At 43.3% G+C, this 17,781-nt stretch overlaps 1 protein-coding gene across 1 annotated transcript in view; it reads left to right on the forward strand.

The window, feature by feature from the left end:
* Positions 1 to 16,783, forward strand: part of ZBTB10 (zinc finger and BTB domain containing 10) — a 33,163-nt gene extending 16,380 nt beyond the window's left edge. Inside the window, exons 3-5 of the mRNA XM_073550605.1 lie at positions 5,999 to 6,064; positions 9,283 to 9,455; positions 11,172 to 16,783. Of these exons, the coding sequence (XP_073406706.1) occupies positions 5,999 to 6,064; positions 9,283 to 9,455; positions 11,172 to 11,570 (638 nt within the window). The 3' untranslated portion in view covers positions 11,571 to 16,783. The remainder of the gene's footprint in view (positions 1 to 5,998; positions 6,065 to 9,282; positions 9,456 to 11,171) is intronic.
* Positions 16,784 to 17,781: the final 998 nt, after the last annotated feature.

The following is a 17,781-nucleotide window of genomic DNA, read 5'->3' on the forward strand; positions in this document are numbered from 1 at the left end:
CTGCTAAATCTGCAGGGGGTTGAATACTACTTGTAGGCACTGTGTGTGTGTGTATATATATATATATATATATATATATATATATATATATATATATATTTACTGAGTGTATAGCCCCGTCCACTCCGCATAGCCATACACTATAGTATCCCACATCATCCCGTCATCCAGAGCTACTGGACTACTACCCTTAATATCCCACATCATCCCGTCAGCCTGGGGTCAGAACCAGAGCGCTGAGTGGAATTGCCCTAACTTCCATACCAGGGATTCCCTTAATAGAAGCCTGGGGTGAGAATCAGAGCGCTGAGGGATTTACTCTAACTTCCATACCGGAGATCCCTTTAAGAGAGGCATTGGGTCAGTACCAGAGCATTGGAAAGCAATTGCCCTGACTTCCATACTGGGGATCCCTTTAAGGCTATGTGCCCACGTATGCAGAAAATTTCTGCATGAAAACCGGACTCCTTCCCAGAAAACGCGCGTTTTTTCCCCGCGCATTTTGCCGCGATGTTTTCCGGAGCGTCTCCAGTCTACAGAAAATAGCTAGAAATGTCGATTTTTCCACAAAATTAATGAGCATGCTGCGTTTTTTACCGCAATGCGTTTTTTTTTTTTTTCTTTTTTGTTTTTTTTTTGCTGTAAGAAACACATCAATATGCACAAAAAGTGCAAAATGCATTAAAATGAATGGGAAGCTTCTTTTAAGCAGTTTTTGGGCAGATTGTTTGGTAAATCCGCAGGAAAAATGCGAAAAAAACGCAACGTGTGAACACAGCCTTAGAGGGAAGATGTGCCTATAGGATGGAGGATGTGTATATGGGCACGGAAGTGGTGATTCATTTCTGTCATGTGCTCTCTGCTCCTTTTTTGGGGGGCAGACAATGGCTGGGAGCTTATGTTTCTGGGAATGCTAGATTTCTCCCACCATGTCATTGTCTGCTGAGGTGTTTTCTGGAGAGGGGAAACTGTTGCTCATAGCAACCAATCACAGCTCAGCTTCTTTTAAACAGCTCTGGTGAAGTGAAAGATGCTTAGTGACTGGTTGCAAGGAAAACTGTGGATCATAGCAACCAATCACAGCTCAGCTTCTTTTAAACAGCTCTGGTGAAGTGAAAGATGCTTAGTGACTGGTTGCAAGGAAAACTGTGGATCACAGCAACCAATCACAGCTCAGCTTCTTTTACACAGCTCTGGTGAAATGAAAGATGATTCGTGATTGGTTGGTGATACTCACACTCAGTTTTATATATAAAGATTAGTCATTTAGGACAACATTGGCTCATTCAGAGATCCACAATGAACTTCTGGAGTGAGTTTGCTGCAATGAAAGTAAAGGGGCCGAATAACATTGCACGCCCCACTTTTCAGTTTTTGATTTTCCACAAAAATTTAAAATAACCAATAAATTTTGTTCCACTTCACAATTGTGTTCCACTTGTTGTTGATTCTTCACCAAAAATTAACATTTGGTATCTTTGTTTGAAGCATGATATGTGGGAAAAGGTTGAAAAGTTCCAGGGGGCTGAATACTTTTGCAAGGCACTGTAAATCTCCTAATTGGGGCAATAAATCATTTCTGCAATTGGGTTTCATTAAAAATGCTACAGTTTGCCTCCTATAGCCACTGTATTACATTCTCTAATTCTGGCTGCAGAATGAGTAGACCACGTCAGCCACATTATCTTTACTTTATCAGTTGTGTTGGGGACATGGTTCCTGGCACTTGCTATACAGGTATGACAGGTTCTCCTCCTGCTGTTCTCGATTCCAGCTTTCCTCGCAGACGGCACAGATTCCATATCCGTACAATGTCTCCTGGTGGAGGAGCACTGACCAGACCAGTCCATCAACCTCCTCCAATTCAAAACCTCACATGGAAAAAGCTGTGTTTCTGTTGGCTGAGGCTGCTGATGTACAGGTCCGGTCACTGCTCCTCCACCAGCAGCCATGTATTAAAGCAGGGGAAAAAAAGAGTCCCCAAAGTTGGACAACCCTTTTAACAAAAAGGGGCATAGTTGCGTGCAGCTTATCAGACTCACCAAAATGTACGCCACAAGTGTTGAACATTTGACACAGGTATTCCAGCCTTTGATTAGGGCTACATTTCTTACTCTGGCGCACACGCAACAGCTGAAAGATGGTCACAATACATTGAGATACATTTTTAATGAGTTGGGCATATCTTATTCCAGAGCACCCTACCCACATCAATACTGGCACACAACACTGCAGTCTCGAAGCTTGGCCATTGACTGTGTGTACACTGAAAGATAATGTTTAACGAGTCTCCATATTAACACTCGTTACACCATGATCTTTCCATGTACACAGGCAAAACTCTTGTTCATCAGATGAAATGAACTTTTGTGCAGTGCTAAAGATTATCATTCTGGCGGGGCATCCTTTTGTGTAAACAGGACTGGCACTGCCGAAAACCATGGCCGCCTATGTACAATGTGCGATAGATTGCCGATGATCGAGTTTGCATTGTTTACTGCAGTCTGCTTGTGTAGTGGTCGGCAACTGGTAACTTTACGTTTAGTGCAGCTGGTCGTTCTGTATAAACGGAGCCTTAGGTTACAAAATGTTAGCAAGTGGCCATATATACGTATGAGGCGATGACTGCTACATTTGCGTTATTCCCCATCCCTGGGTCCAGTAAGGAGTCTCCTGTTGTCTTTTTGTAGCCCATCTGTGAGCTCAGTGGCTCTGCCCATGTAGATGGTACAAGCCACTCGGAGCTTCTGAGCTCACTTTTTATCTTTTCCCTCCCCCCTCACCCAAACTTTGCTTGGGGCAGTAGAAGTCTCCATTGCTTGCAATTGTAGGGTGATACCTGTTTATAAAACAGCCCCCAGGTGATAATGGCGTAGGCACATTGGCATCATTTAGATTACTGTTTCCAGGGTGCAGCAATACAGTGTTTTACCAGTAATTTGGAAAACTTGTTCTTAACAAATCCTTTGTCTGTCCCCTCCCAGTATCTGTATGAACAAGGCAACGTTTAGACTTTTGACCTGGTGTTTTTTTTCTGGGCTCTAGTCTTTTTTTTTTTTTTTATGTGTGGGGACATTCTGATGTAAAAGATTGAGCAGAAACCACCTAAAGTATAGTAAGGCCACTACTTTTGGCCACATCACAGCTTTCAAAGCCTAAAGCAGTTAAAATAAGCTGAAAGAGGCTGCATATGTTTGTCATTTTTAGCATTTTAGAAACACGTTTTTGGTGCACTCACATGAAAGACCCTGATGTAACCTTTATTGTTTTTGGTGATGTATCGTATCTGTCGTGTTTTGCAGCAGCGTTTTATAGTATTATATATAAATTGCATCAGCAGCCAGACATGAGCTGCTTGCAAAATTGTCAGGTTATGTCTTTTAGCTGCTTCACGACTTTTGAAGCCTAAAGTTTAAAGAAGTTAAGATGGCAGAATATGCACAGAAAGTCATCCATTCATTTAGACCAGGGGTCCCCAACCTGTAGCTCAGGAGCCACATGTGGCTCACGGGCTCATGAATTGTGGCTCGCGGCTGTCTGCCAGCGTGGCGCATTAGCTCCAGATCTATCAAACAGGTATGAAGAGCGCATTTGAAAATGTGAATTTTGCGAGCAGCCCTGCACAGAAGATCAGATCTGGAGGCACATATACTGGTCTTAGGAGTTTTGAGATAATTTAAGTATGGTACGTTGGAGACAAGATGATACCACTTGTCAGAGGAGGTGCTTGAAGCTTGATGTGATAGTGTGTTGGGAGTGCTTGATGCGAGAGAACTGAATGGGGGTATTGTGGGAACCCCAGGATCTTGATATACTTCTTTGGGGTGATTTCTGTGGAAAATGTTTGGTTACCATTATGCCTGTAATGGGGCTTTGGTTTCCACTATTGTGAGGGGGGTGGGAGCTGAATGTGGCTCGCGACCCTCTCTCAGTGCTGAATGTGGCTCGCGACCCTCTCTCAGTGCTGAATGTGGCTCGCGACCCTCTCTCAGTGCTGAATGTGGCTCGCGACCCTCTCTCAGTGCTGAATGTGGCTCGCGACCCTCTCTCAGTGCTGAATGTGGCTCGCGACCCTCTCTCAGTGCTGAATGTGGCTCGCGACCCTCTCTCAGTGCTGAATGTGGCTCGCGACCCTCTCTCAGTGCTGAATGTGGCTCGCGACCCTCTCTCAGTGCTGAATGTGGCTCGCGACCCTCTCTCAGTGCTGAATGTGGCTCGCGACCCTCTCTCAGTGCTGAATGTGGCTCGCGACCCTCTCTCAGTGCTGAATGTGGCTCGCGACCCTCTCTCAGTGCTGAATGTGGCTCGCGACCCCCTCTGTGCTAAATGTGGCTCTCAGGGTATGTGCACACACTTCGGATTGGGGTGTGGATTTGGCTGCGCGGATTTTATATAATCCGCAGGTAAATCTGCAGGTCAAAAGACCTGCGGTTTTGCCCTGCGGTTTTTCATCTCCACAATGGAGGAGATGGTAAACCGCAGCGGAATCCGCAGAAAGAATTGACATGTCAATTCTTTCTGCGGTTTTTAATATCCATAGGATATTATGATACTGTACACCGCAGCAAAAACTGCTGCGGATCCGCAGCGGCCAAATCTGCTGCGGAACCGCAGCAGAATCCGCAGTGTGTGCACACCCTCAAGGTCAGAAAGGTTGGGGACCTCTGATTTAGATGCTTTATCGAGTGCTTTTTCCAGAGTGTTCCAGGCAGAATCTGCCTGAAAAAGATATGCACATACTCTTAGGACCATCTTGCATTTAGTAAATGTTTTTTTGTTTTTTTTAATGATTTGTTAATTGCCTGAATTGTCCGTGTTCTTATATCTCGGTGAATCACATACACGTCCTTTAGTTGTACAAGGAGGTAGTCTGGTTCTAGGTGCTTTGTACTAATTACAACAGACAACGGAAAACAAAGGCATGGGGGTGGGGGGCTCTGTTTCTTTGAGATGAGGCTAGGAGTGTCCTTTGATGCCTACCCCTCTATTATGTATGTAATATGAGATGTGCGCTCATAAAAAGCGGAGGTTTAAAGTACAAGTTCCATTTCCCAAAATAATATGCCCTTTTATTGTGAATTAAGATTTTCTGGTTGCTGTCAGTCAATAGAAATATAATAAAGGAGCTGAATATTTTGAATAAAGTGCACCGGACCTTTCACTAGTTTCACTATAGCCACATCCTGGAATAGTGGCTACAGAGTTCAATAAAGCAAGTTGGGTTTTTTGTTTTTTTTTTTACATTTTTCCTCTCTGGTGCAGAGATATTTGCCTTGTAAAGTTTGTTATAATTTTACTCTCAACCAAGGAGATGTTTGCAGAGGTTCGTCTGTAGGGGGCGGTTACTTTTTCTCCTGCATGATGTTGACCAATCATAAACAGGAAGTGTTATGCAGGGGGAAAAAAAAGAGCACTTGACCAGAGAATGTCAAGATGCTCTGTATTTGCAGCTTTCATCTCGTAGTGCTGCCATTGTGGGGAAGGAGCACAGCAGAGCTGACAGTGCTGTGAGATGAAAACTGCAAGAGGCGTTTCTAATGACACCCGACTGAGCTCTACTCCCTTCTCGCCCATTTGTAATCACAGTAGATGCCAGCAGTGAGACCAGTGTATAGAGCAGGACTGTGCCTGGGTGAGTTTTGTTGCTCCCACCCCATGACTCCTATTGCTTATGATTGGTCAAGGTCAAGTAGGGGCAAAGTACGCGCCACAAGAGACGGATGTCTTGCACTTCCTTGGTTGAAGGGGCAATTGGAATCTATACATTACAAGCTGTCAGCCCTGCAGCCACTACTCCATGATGTGGGCAGTGTAACATACAAAGTCTGGTGAAGGGTCATTATCAATGCTACAAGTGCAGGGTCCTAAGAGCAGCACTCCAGTCTCTGCTATATTGAAGGAACGTTATCAGCTGCGTCTTGTAACTTTGGATCCTGTTGTAGTAGATATGTTAGAATGACTTCATTTTTTTAATGTTTGGACTCTGTTTTTTTTACAGGTACCTCAAATGAATTTAAATTCAGTATGCTCCCAGAAACCTGGCAAAGGGAAACGTGGGAAAACGGTAATCCATCTTCTCTCCTTTCCCGTTGGATTGCTTTTTATGTTGTACTCATGGGTGATGAGGCACAAACTTCAGCCTCCCAAGGTCCCAGTAGGAGACGCAATGGCATTTCCATGCTACAGTGCAGATATCCTGTTAGGCTGTGTGCCCATGTAGCGATTTTTAAGCGTTTTTGCCGCGATTTTCGGCGCGAAAACGTTTAAAAATCGTGTACAGAACGCACCCATAGGAATGCATGAGAATCGCTTACTTCCAGCATGTGGCTATGCCCACCATGCGGGAAGTTAAGCGACTCATGTGCGGTTGGTACCCACGGTGTGGAGGAGAGGAGACTGTCCTCCAGGCCCTGGGTACCATACCCCTGTAAAAAAAAGAATAAAAAATTGGGGTATATTTACCTTCCGATGTCCCGCGCTGCATTCCCGGCCTAGCGTTCCCAGTAATGCCTTGCGGCAAGGCCCTGTAATGACGTAGTCTCGCGTGACTCTAGCGGTATCGCGAGATCGCTATAGCAACGCGAGACTACGTCATCACAGGGCAAGGCATTACTGGGAACGCTGAGGCCCGGGAATGCAGCGCGGGACGCCGGAAGGTAAATATACCCCGATTTTTTTTTAATTTTTTTTTAGCATTTTAACATCCTATCTTTTACTATTGATGCCGCATAGGCAGCCTCAATAGTAAAAACCTGGTCACACTTGTCAAACACTATGTTTGACGAGTGTGATCAACCGGTCAATCACTTTCCAAGCGATGCTTCAAATCGCTTGGAAAGTGCTTGAATATCGCACACGAAAATCGCTGCAAAATCGCGATCATAATCGCGGTGAAATCGCACGGAAAAAAACGCGCGATTTCTGGGAAGGAGTGCGGTTTTTAGTGAGCGTTTTAAAACGCTACGTGGGCCCACAGCCTTACCGTCACTATTTGAGCAGCGAAGATCACATGATCAATCCTCTATTAATCATCACCCCTCAGCAGGGCATTTTTGGGAACTCTGAAAACCATTTTTCAATTAGGCCGGCTGCCCATGATCCGTTTGCTACATCCAAAGCACTGCCGCTTATTGAACACAGGTGAATCCACATGTGTTCACTGAACCATGTGCCACGTCCAATACATTATATTGGTGGAAAGGCTCTCCACACACGTCAGTCAGTCTCTGGGGGTGATCCGCGGGCGTCTGTGCTGTAACATCTGGCCGCTGCGGGTATGATGCTGCATAAGTACACAGCATCAACCCCGCAGCGATTACTGATTGTGTGCACATACCCTTAAAGTATCCAAAATGATCAGGGATAATTAAAGGGGTTGTCCACTTTGGGAGAATCCTTCTTTAATCAATTCAGGGCCCCAAAGAAATTAAAATAATGGCTAATTTCGGCCCGCAGCGGCACAGTTCCGGCGATGTTGCTGTTCCCAGTGCCTGTGTGACATTGTCGCATGTGTGCTGCAGCGTGACTGTTTACACCGTTCCGCATGTGGTAAAATTGATTAAAGCCGTTGTATTCTTCGATTACAGCGATACCACCTCATTTATATCATTTTTTTAATATTTTGGCACTTTTATACAATAAGAACAATTTTATATAAAAAATAATTATTTTTGCATTGCCTTATTCTGCGAGCTATAACTTTTTATTTGCTGATGACGCTGTATGGCGGCTCGTTTTTTGCTGGACAAGATGACATTTTCTGCACCCATGTTTATTTATATCCGTCTTTTTGATCGCGTGTTATTGTACTTTTTGTTCAGCGGTATGATAATAAAGCATTGCTTTTTTGCCTTGTTTTTTCTTTTGGGGGGGGTTCACTAAAGGGGTTAACTAGTGGGTCGTTACAGATGCAGCAATACTAAATGTGTACTTTTATTGTGGTTTTTTTTTTTTTATTTACAAAAAATTATAGCGGAATATTTTTTTTTTTTTATTTAGGAATTTTTTAAAAACATTTACTTTTTTATTTTTTTTTATTTTTTACTATATTACCTTGTCCCAAGGTGGGACATCACTATATAGTGTCAGTTCGCTGATCTGACACTTTGTAGTGCACTGTGTCAGATCAGCGATCTGACAGGCAGTGCAGGAGGCTTGTCAGCACCTGCTTTCAGCAGGCACTGAGAAGCCACCTCCCTGCAGGGAGGCCTGCCCGGAAGGCCCCCACGGCCATTTTGTATCCAGGGGCCTGCAGGGAGGAGGCCCTCGTCACCAACGCGAGTACATCACGTTGTTCCATGGGTCTCAGGGAAGCACGCAGGGAGCCCCCTCCCTGCGCGATTCTTCCTTATGCCTCCGGAACACTTCGATCATGTTTTATTGTTGTGTGCTGGGGGTTAATGTGCCGGGAGCAGTCCGTGACCACTCCTGGCACATAGTGCCGGGTGTCAGCTGTGATAATCGGGTGACACCCGGCTGCGATCAGCCGCGCTACCCTCCCCAGTGAGCGCCGCTGATCTATGATGACGTACTATACCGTCCTTGGGAATTAAGTCCCAGGGCACATGGACGGAATAGTACGTCGTCTGTCAGAAAGGCATTAAAGGGAATTTGTTGCCACTTATAAAGTCATATAGGGGACTTGGGCCTTTAATAATCGTACCTGTAGTAGAGATCTCACTAGTTTTAGTTTTACATAACAATATTATTACCTATGCAGATGTGGGGTCCTTGGTGCACCTTTGACTTGGCCAAGACCTTGGTGCACTGCTCTGTCCCCTCTGCATCCGCTGCACCTGCCCTTAGCTTGTTTTTACACCCTTCCCCATCGCGAGCGCTGACTAATCTGCAGTATCAGCACAGGGGGCATTTCTCTCTTTCATGACTACAGTGGTCACACGCAGGATCACAGAGCAGGAGGTAAAAGACAGGAAAGGGGGAGGAAAGCTGAGGTGTGCTGATAACTCCGCTCTGGGCAAGGAGCACTGTCAGTCAGGCTAAGGGGAGGTGTGCCGAGTGCATGGAATGGTGCACCGAGCCCCTGGCTAGGCCAAGGGTGCACCGAGGACCCCTCACTTGCATGTGCAATAAAGCATTTATGTGAAACTAAAGTAATCTATATTTCAGATGCAATATTTATTTTTATTTCTTACAGGCTAAGTTCCCTATGTAACTGTGTCTAAGTTGTGTTAACTTGAGTTTTGGATTGTGACCGGCTCCCTACATCTATTAATACATTTGTCATTAATGCGATTTATCATTTCATGTGTTTTTCTTCTTTAGGAGATGCATCAGCGGGTCTCAACAAGCTAAAATGTCCTCACTGCAACTATGTAGCAAAATACAGAAGAACGCTGAAGAGACACTTACTCATTCACACAGGAGTGCGATCTTTTAGCTGTGACATCTGTGGAAAACTGTTTACTAGAAGAGAGCACGTCAAGAGACATTCCCTGGTATGTTCCTCCACAGCCATCGCATTACAGCCATATTAATAAGACACCAGATTTGACAGCCTGGCTTATATTTAGTCACTGCTTTCTGCTATTATGTTCATTGCCCTACATCACAAGTGTCTGATAAATAGGTTGTAAGGCCTCATTCACACTGTGGTATTTTAATTCAGAATTTCTAAGCCAAAACCTAGAGGTGGAAGTATTTCTAAAAATCCCATTTTTTCCTGTGCTTTTTTTTCCTTTTCTGCTCTAAAACATACTGCTGTGTTGTCCTGACCAAAATATGACAGAGCCCAGACAGTGGGACCATAGTTTCCGCCTCTGTATTCTGTGACCATGAGATCCAGGCTCGGGGAGATGAGTCACAATAAGCATTAAACACATGAATTATTATTTGTCGTCTTGCCACTAAAATTCACTTAATTACCAATAATCCTGAATTGGAGAGTGCCGTTTTCCTAAAGTATCTTCTGACGTTGAGATGCATTTGCAGTTTCACAAAACTTCAGCCGTCAGCTGCAGGCAACAAATACATCTCTATCGTGCAATTACTGAAGAGTGCAGGAGAGTTGAGCTGTGCTAGAACCAGCTAATGATGTAAAACCTCACAGAAAGCTACCATATTTTTTGAACTATAAGATGCACCGGACCATAAATAAGATGCACCTCATATTTTCAGAAGGATGATAGGGAAAAAAATGTTGGTCTGTCTTACAGTCTGAATTCAGCTTACCTGGGGGGGGGGGGATTGGTACAGGTGAAGGAGTGGTCACAGGGGAGCATGGTCACGGGTTGTTCGGTGGTCCAGGCTGGTGCGGTGGCTTCCGGTAAATCCCATCCCAGGCTGGTTTTGCGGTTGTGCTCTGGGGTTTCTGGTGGTTCCGCCGGTATTTTGCAACAGGTTTGGCGGTGGTGCGGCGGGACTCCGCCGGCATTTTGCAACTGGTGCAGCGAGGCTCCGCCAGCATTTTGTGGAAGCCCGGAGGCCCCTGCAGATCATTGCTGCGATGCGGTGGCCTCTGGAAAAATGGCCGCAGGGGGCAGCGCATGCTCAGATTCAGATCTCGGCAATGAAATTTCTTCCCGAGATCTCAGTGCCAAGATCTCAATCTGAGCTTGTGCCGCCTCTAGCGGCCATTTTTCCCGGAGGCCACCGCATCGCAGCAATGGATCTGCGGGGGCCTCCGGGCTTTCACAAAATGCTGGCGGAGCCTCGCCGCACCAGCCTGGGAAGGGAGGCTGCATTGCCTTGCAGCGTTGGACCAGGACCTCCGCCACAGTGTTTTCAAAGAATATTCCAACTATAAGACGCACCCCCATTTTCCCCAAAAGATTTTTGGGAAAAAAATGTCTTATAGTCCGAAAAATACGGTATACTGATGTAGATGGTCCAGCAGTGTACTCTATTATGGCAGAAGGTGAATTCTACACTTAATTAGTTTGATGGGAGCACGCGGGAGAGGGATCTGCAGCACTGAAGAGAAGCAAGTGCTGCTGGAAAATGTAGATTTGGCAGATAAGAATAGGACCGCTAATTCTGCTATGTGAAGCTGGATGCACAAAGGTGCAAATAGAGATGAAAACAAAAGTACAAGAAAGAAACTTTGCTTAGTCTGCATAGTAACAGTTATGCATTTACTGTGCTTTGTGAAAAATTATGTATTGTGGGAACAACCCTTTAATTGGTATCTAAGCTAGTTTTCTCTTTTTGTCCAGGTGCACAAGAAAGACAAGAAATACAAGTGCATGGTATGTAAAAAGATCTTCATGCTGGCAGCAAGTGTTGGCATTCGGCATGGCTCCAGACGATACGGAGTGTGTGTAGACTGTGTGGATAAATCCCAACCGGGGTTTCAAGAGGCTGGTGTAGATCAAGTGACAGACCAAGACTTCCCCAGAGATGAAGAATACGACGATAATGACCCTGTGGAGACGGTTGATGCAGATGATGACCTAGTTGATGAAGGAGAAGATCAGAATGACCATTCTCGGTGGTCAGAGCAAAACGACCCAACGCGCTGGGGAGAACAGAATGACCCGTCACAGTGGGAACGACAGAAACCTCAACCGCGGTGGGACGAGTCAGGAGACGTTTGTATGACAATAGATGATTGACTGCCAATTGGCATGTAAAACTCAAGGGTGCTGCAGCTGGATGGGACATTCACGTCAATTACTAAGGCTTACAATACATGGTACCGTGGTGGACGATAGTTGTTGCTGTGAAAACTGTAGGGTCAAAGCCTTATAGCAAAAATAAAAATGGTTTTATTTTGTTTTTTTTTTTTTTTTTTATATATTTTTTTTTTTTTGCACAGGACTGTACAGAATACAACCATTTGGTTGACATTTACAGAGCCCTAACCTCTCCAATCAGTTATCAAAGAAATTTATTTTTATTTATAGGATATAGCTATGTCGGTCCTACCGGAGCCTAAAAACTACTATTGTAATGTTAATGCGTGTCTCAGTTACGTTTTGTTAGTATGAGGAGGGATGATGAGCCGGGGTGTGTATGTGATGTTCTTACACTACTAGGGTGTGAATAACGGTCACCTTTTTTTTTTTTTTTTTTTTTTTTTGCGTTGCTACCCCTTATTTCTCTGTAAGGATCCATCTACTGCTTGAAGCTACAGTAAACTGCAGGTCTGTATCCGATGGGTCTGGGGAAATTTCTGAATTTTTTATCTGTAAATGGGTGATGAAAACAAGATGTTGGTATTAGATCACATTTCTGCCACGTAGAAAAAAATGTACGTATGAGTTGTTTTTTATTTTTTATTTTTTTATTTTGCATCATTCGCTGTGATATTCACATTTCCTTTAATTTATTGTCTGTGAAGTCCACCAGTTTCGTTCCTGCTCTGTCCCCCTGACGTTGGCTCAAGTGCTGAAATCACAAGTTCTGCGTGGACGCCACATCGATGTACACTTCAGCAATATGCATATAAAGGGATTACTGAACTGGGGGGGATGGCAAGTCGCTCAGGATTGTAGGATGATTTCTGTTTTATCGTTCAGTGACTTGATCCTGAATTGCTGCTTTTTCTGTTCTCCATGACACATGGCTGAATGTAACATTTTTTTTTTTTTTATTAATAAGGCAGTGCGTTCCATGTTCTTTTTAGTCATTTCTTAAATGTGGCAATAGTTTCCCATAAAATGCCTAACTTTAGCACTTGGCATGCAATTTTTATTATTTTTTTCCCCCTTAAATCTACCATTATATTTTTGCTTTTGATAAGCAGACTGTCCATTTTGTCCCTGCTTCTCCCAAAAAGGCATTTCCAGTAGTTCAGATGATGAGAAACTCGCTCTCTACAAAAAGTTAAAACCGAACATCCTTGCGGATTGTCACTGCATAAGGGAACATATTTCTGTATGTATCTGATGTCGGTGAGTGCCGGATTGCACGACGTCTCCTGAGGACGGTTATATCGCGCCCCAGAGTTGTTCTTCCCCCTAGTAGTTAAGTGCCGCAGCCTTCAGCCAGGAACCAGAAGGCTAACCTAAAATTCTTGTATGTGGTCCTTTGTTTCCCTCTGTATACATTTCCTGCTTTTATTTTTTATTTTTTTAAATATATATAATGGGTTGAAACTGACTTGTCCTAGCTGTTTGGAGTTTTTATATAGAGCACCCGGCAATTCTTGGTTGCTCAGAGGTTTTTTTTTTTTTTTTTTATTCGTTAAATAAATGCTTCATGATTGTCTTTTCTGTTAATAGGAATATCATGTCAGGTCGAGATTTCAGACGTGTACAAACTGCAATTATCTTTACAGTTTTATTATTTATTTTCTATATATATATTTTTTTTTTTTTGGGGGGGGAGCAATATTGCATTGACTATCTAACGAGAAGAGCAATGAAGTCTGTTTTATTACATGCTACCATGTGTTAATTCTTTTGATTCTTACTCCAGAACATCAGGCATTTCGCTACAGCCAAGCAGTTTGCAGGTTCTTTACTCATATTCCTGCTGCCGATAATTCTCCCAAGTTCAGTTTTGGGTGGAATTGATGTTATTGGGGTTGTTTGGTCTCTTGCTAATTGTTTGCAGTCACTTTGTGATTACAGTCTTCTGAATCCTTGCACCACACGCTGTCAGGTTTCTCGTGTTGCGGCCATGAGACCGCAAGAATGCAATTTGAATACTTCTGGTCACAATCCGACTAGACTTGTACAGACTCGCTGTTGAGCAAGGCCGAACACATAGAGTCGGCACGTGACCTCATGTATGCAAATTGAATTCTCTAGTTCACATGACGACTTGCTCTCACCTGTGACCATGGAGAATCCGACAGCGTCACATAGCGACTGCAGCATTTTAACAGAAGACAGGACAATCCCTTTAAAGGGAACCTGATGGTAAGAATGAATCAGAGTCTGTCTCATCATTTCAGCCAGGTACGCTTTTCTCTGAAACGCTGCATTGTTTGAAAGAAAATATACTTTTAAGATCCTGCTGGGAACGATGAAACTAGGATGACTAGTCCAAGAAGCCGCTCACTGATGTTTTCCCCCCACCATTATCCACTGACAGGTCTCTGCCTGTTTGTGTACATAGGGGAAGACTTGTTAATCAGGGAGGCTGTTGCATAGTCCCCGACCGGGCTTATCAAGCTAATTTTTCTCTGAAAAGCTGCAGCACTTAAGATTAATGGCATACAGTTGTGGCCAAAAGTATTGACACCCCTGCAATTCTGTCAGATAATACTCAGTTTCTTCCTGAAAATGATTGCAAACACAAATTCTTTGGTATTATTATCTTCATTTCATTTGTCTTAAATGAAAAAACACAAAAGAGAATGAAGCAAAAAGCAAAACATTGATCATTTCACACACAACTCCAAAAATGGGCCAGACAAAAGTATTGGCACCCTCAGCCTAATACTTGGTTGCACAACCTTTAGCCAAAATAACTGCGACCAACCGCTTCCAGTAACCATCAATGAGATTCTTACAATGCTCTGCTGGAATTTTAGACCATTCTTCTTTGGCAAACTGCTCCAGGTCCCTGATATTTGAAGGGTGCCTTCTCCAAACTACCATTTTTAGATCTCTCCACAGGTGTTCTATGGGATTCAGGTCTGGACTCATTGCTGGCCACCTTAGAAGTCTCCAGTGCTTTCTCTCAAACCATTTTCTAGTGCTTTTTGAAGTGTGTTTTGGGTCATTGTCCTGCTGGAAGACCCATGACCTCTGAGGGAGAACCAGCTTTCTCACACATGGCCCTACATTATGCTGCACAATTTGTTGGTAGTCTTCAGACTTCGTAATGCCATGCACACAGTCAAGCAGTCCAGTGCCAGAGGCAGCAAAGCAACCCCAAAACATCAGGGAACCTCTGCCATGTTTGACTGTAGGGACCGTGTTTTTTTCTTTGAATGCCTCTTTTTTTCTCCTGTAAACTCTATGTTGATGCCTTTGCCCAAAAAGCTCTACTTTTGTCTCATCTGACCAGAGAACATTCTTCCAAAACGTTTTAGGCTTTTTCAGGTAAGTTCTGGCAAACTCCAGGCTGGCTTTTTATGTCTCGGGGTAAGAAGTGGGGTCTTCCTGGGTCTCCTACCATACAGTCCTTTTTCATTCAGACGCCGACGGATAGTACGGGTTGACACTGTTGTACCCTCGGACTGCAGGGCAGCTTGATCTTGTTTGGATGTTAGTCGAGGTTCTTTATCCCACATCCGCACAATCTTGCGTTGAAATCTCTTGTCAATTTTTCTTTTCCGTCTACATTTAGGGAGGTTAGCCACATCAACTTCTTGATGACACTGCGCACGGTAGACACAGGAACATTCAGGTCTTTGGAGATGGACTTGTAGCCTTGAGATTGCACATGTTTCCTCACAATTTGGTTTGTCAAGTCCTCAGACAGTTCTTTGGTCTTCTTTCTTTTCTCCATGCTCAGTGTGGTACACACAAGGACACAGGACAGAGGTTGAGTCAACTTTAATCCATGTCAACTGGCTGCAAGTGTGATTTAGTTATTGCCAACACCTGTTAGGTGCCACAGGTAAGTTATAGGTGCTGTTAATTACACAAATTAGAGAAGCATCACATGATTTTTCGAACAGTGCTAATACTTTTGTCCACCCTCTTTTTTTATGTTTGGTGTGGAATTATATCCAATTTGGCTTTAGGACAATTCTTTGTGTTTTTTCATTTAAGACAAATTAAATGAAGATAATACCAAAGCATTTGTGTTTGCAATCATTTTCAGGAAGAAACTGAGTATTATCTGACAAAATTGCAGGGGTGTCAATACTTTTGGCCACAACTGTACATAGCTGAAATGGGTGTCAGGTCCCTTTTTATTCTCCCATCACTGTACTGTCTACTTGCCTAAGGTCTATGCTGCTGCTATTGTGGGTGTTTTGTTGTAGTGGGTATTGCGGCCATTGGTAGGCGCTCTACTTTGCTGTCCTGTTGAGTGCTCTCCTAGACGCATAAAAACGTCACTCACTATAGTAAGGACAGCTGGCTAGAGCCATGAGTACCCATTATCAATAAATCTTAAGGTGGGAAATTGATATGAAATGTCACCCGAATCCAGACTTTGGAGGTGTTCCCCTTTAAGTATTTTATAAGCTACTAAAAGCTCTACACAACGGAAGAAAGGAAAAAAAGCATTTTAGGCAATGTTCATTGTAATGTGTCGCTGCATCTTGTCATGTCTCTTTAAAACAATATTGCTGTCTAAATTGGAATATATTTATTAAAAGTCCCCCCAGAATAATGGCCGCTGGCTTATAATGGGATTCTGCAGTCAGTATATTTTCATTACATTATTGGAAAGCGAAAACCTCCTAAGCGTTAAATGTTCCTTTTTATTATTATTTGGTCAATTTTTTAATTTTTTCTCCTTTTGGTGGGGTCCAAAACAAATTTTAGTTTACTGGCGAGTATTTTCATTTTTTTTTTTTTTTACGTGAAAATTCTGTTCTGCTTTGTGAATATGTAAGTAGTGTATGTCATTTCCCCACCCTCCTATTTCTCATGTAGACTCCTATAAATAGTTTAAATAATTTGCTCCGTATAGATATGTCAATATATACGTATATATATAAGAAAATATAATATATACATTTCACAAAAATCTGCATTTATATTAGGAGCAAACTCACTCAGAAGCGTAGACCCTTGGACCTGGCTTTAAATTCTGTTGTGTAATTTTTTTCTTCCCCCTATTTCTTCCCACAAATTCTTATTCTATTGAAAATGAGTTTTTATTACTTCAATCATGTATGTATATTCGATTAAATTATGACCAAATGTGATGTTAGATTGCATACAGTAAATTGAAATATACACTTGGTACACTACAGCATTGTTGTGGCGTTTATTTCCCTGTGTGGTTGGTTGGATGTTTTGGTCTGTGTCCGTACACATTTTGTGTGCCCCTAATCACAGTGGGATAGTGAAGGATCTGCGCTCACTGATGCGTTTCTCTCTGCAATTTGGTGAAGAACCAGACCAGGGTGTCTGCAACTTAACATCCGACTTGCATACAATGCCCTAGTTACAAATGTCAGAAACTAATATCCCCCCCATTGCTGACTTCTCTGGCCGTTGTCCTGTCCTCTTCTTTCTGCCTTTGTCTGTCCAGCCTCTCCATTATAGATTCATTTTTGTCCCAATTTTACATATAACTATTTAACAAAAAAAAACACACAGTTCTTCTCATTTTCACACTGGCCACTAGGTCTAAGGCTGTGTGCACACGTTGCGGATTTTGCTGCGGTTCCGGCCGCTGCGGACCCGCAGCAGTTTCTGCTGCGGTGTACAGTACCACGATTCCCTATGGGAATCAAAAACCGCAATGCAGACGGTGCCTAATTTTCCGCGCGGATTATCTGCGGTTTTCAATCCGCAGAAAGAATTGACATGTCAATTCTTTCTGCGGATTCCGCTGCGGTTTGCCATCTCCATTGAGGAGATGAAAAACCACAGGGTAAAACCGCAGAGCAATCCGCAGGTAAAACCGCAGGTCTTTTGACCTGCGGTTTCACCTGCGGATTTTACAGAATCCGCGCGGATGAATCCGCACCTAATCCGCAGAGTGTGCACACAGCCTAATAATGTGTTTTTTTGTTTATTTTACTGACAATTTTTATTGAAACCTTAATAACAAACATGTAACATTTTAAATGACAAAAATACAACCTTTATATTACAGAAAATGCAGAAAGAGAATGTTAGGGGGGATAACTAGAGCGAGGGGGGGCAAAAGGTGGAAGCTTGTCCAAGAGGTAGAGGTATTTTACCTAAATGCGGTTTGTTGGGGAGAATGAAAAGTTGTAGATGGGGTGGTGCAGCGAAG

Source organism: Dendrobates tinctorius, unplaced genomic scaffold, assembly GCF_039654945.1.
Source record: "Dendrobates tinctorius isolate UK_male_01 unplaced genomic scaffold, ASM3965494v1 ptg000165l, whole genome shotgun sequence".
In the NCBI taxonomy this organism is placed as follows: Eukaryota; Metazoa; Chordata; class Amphibia; order Anura; family Dendrobatidae; genus Dendrobates; species Dendrobates tinctorius.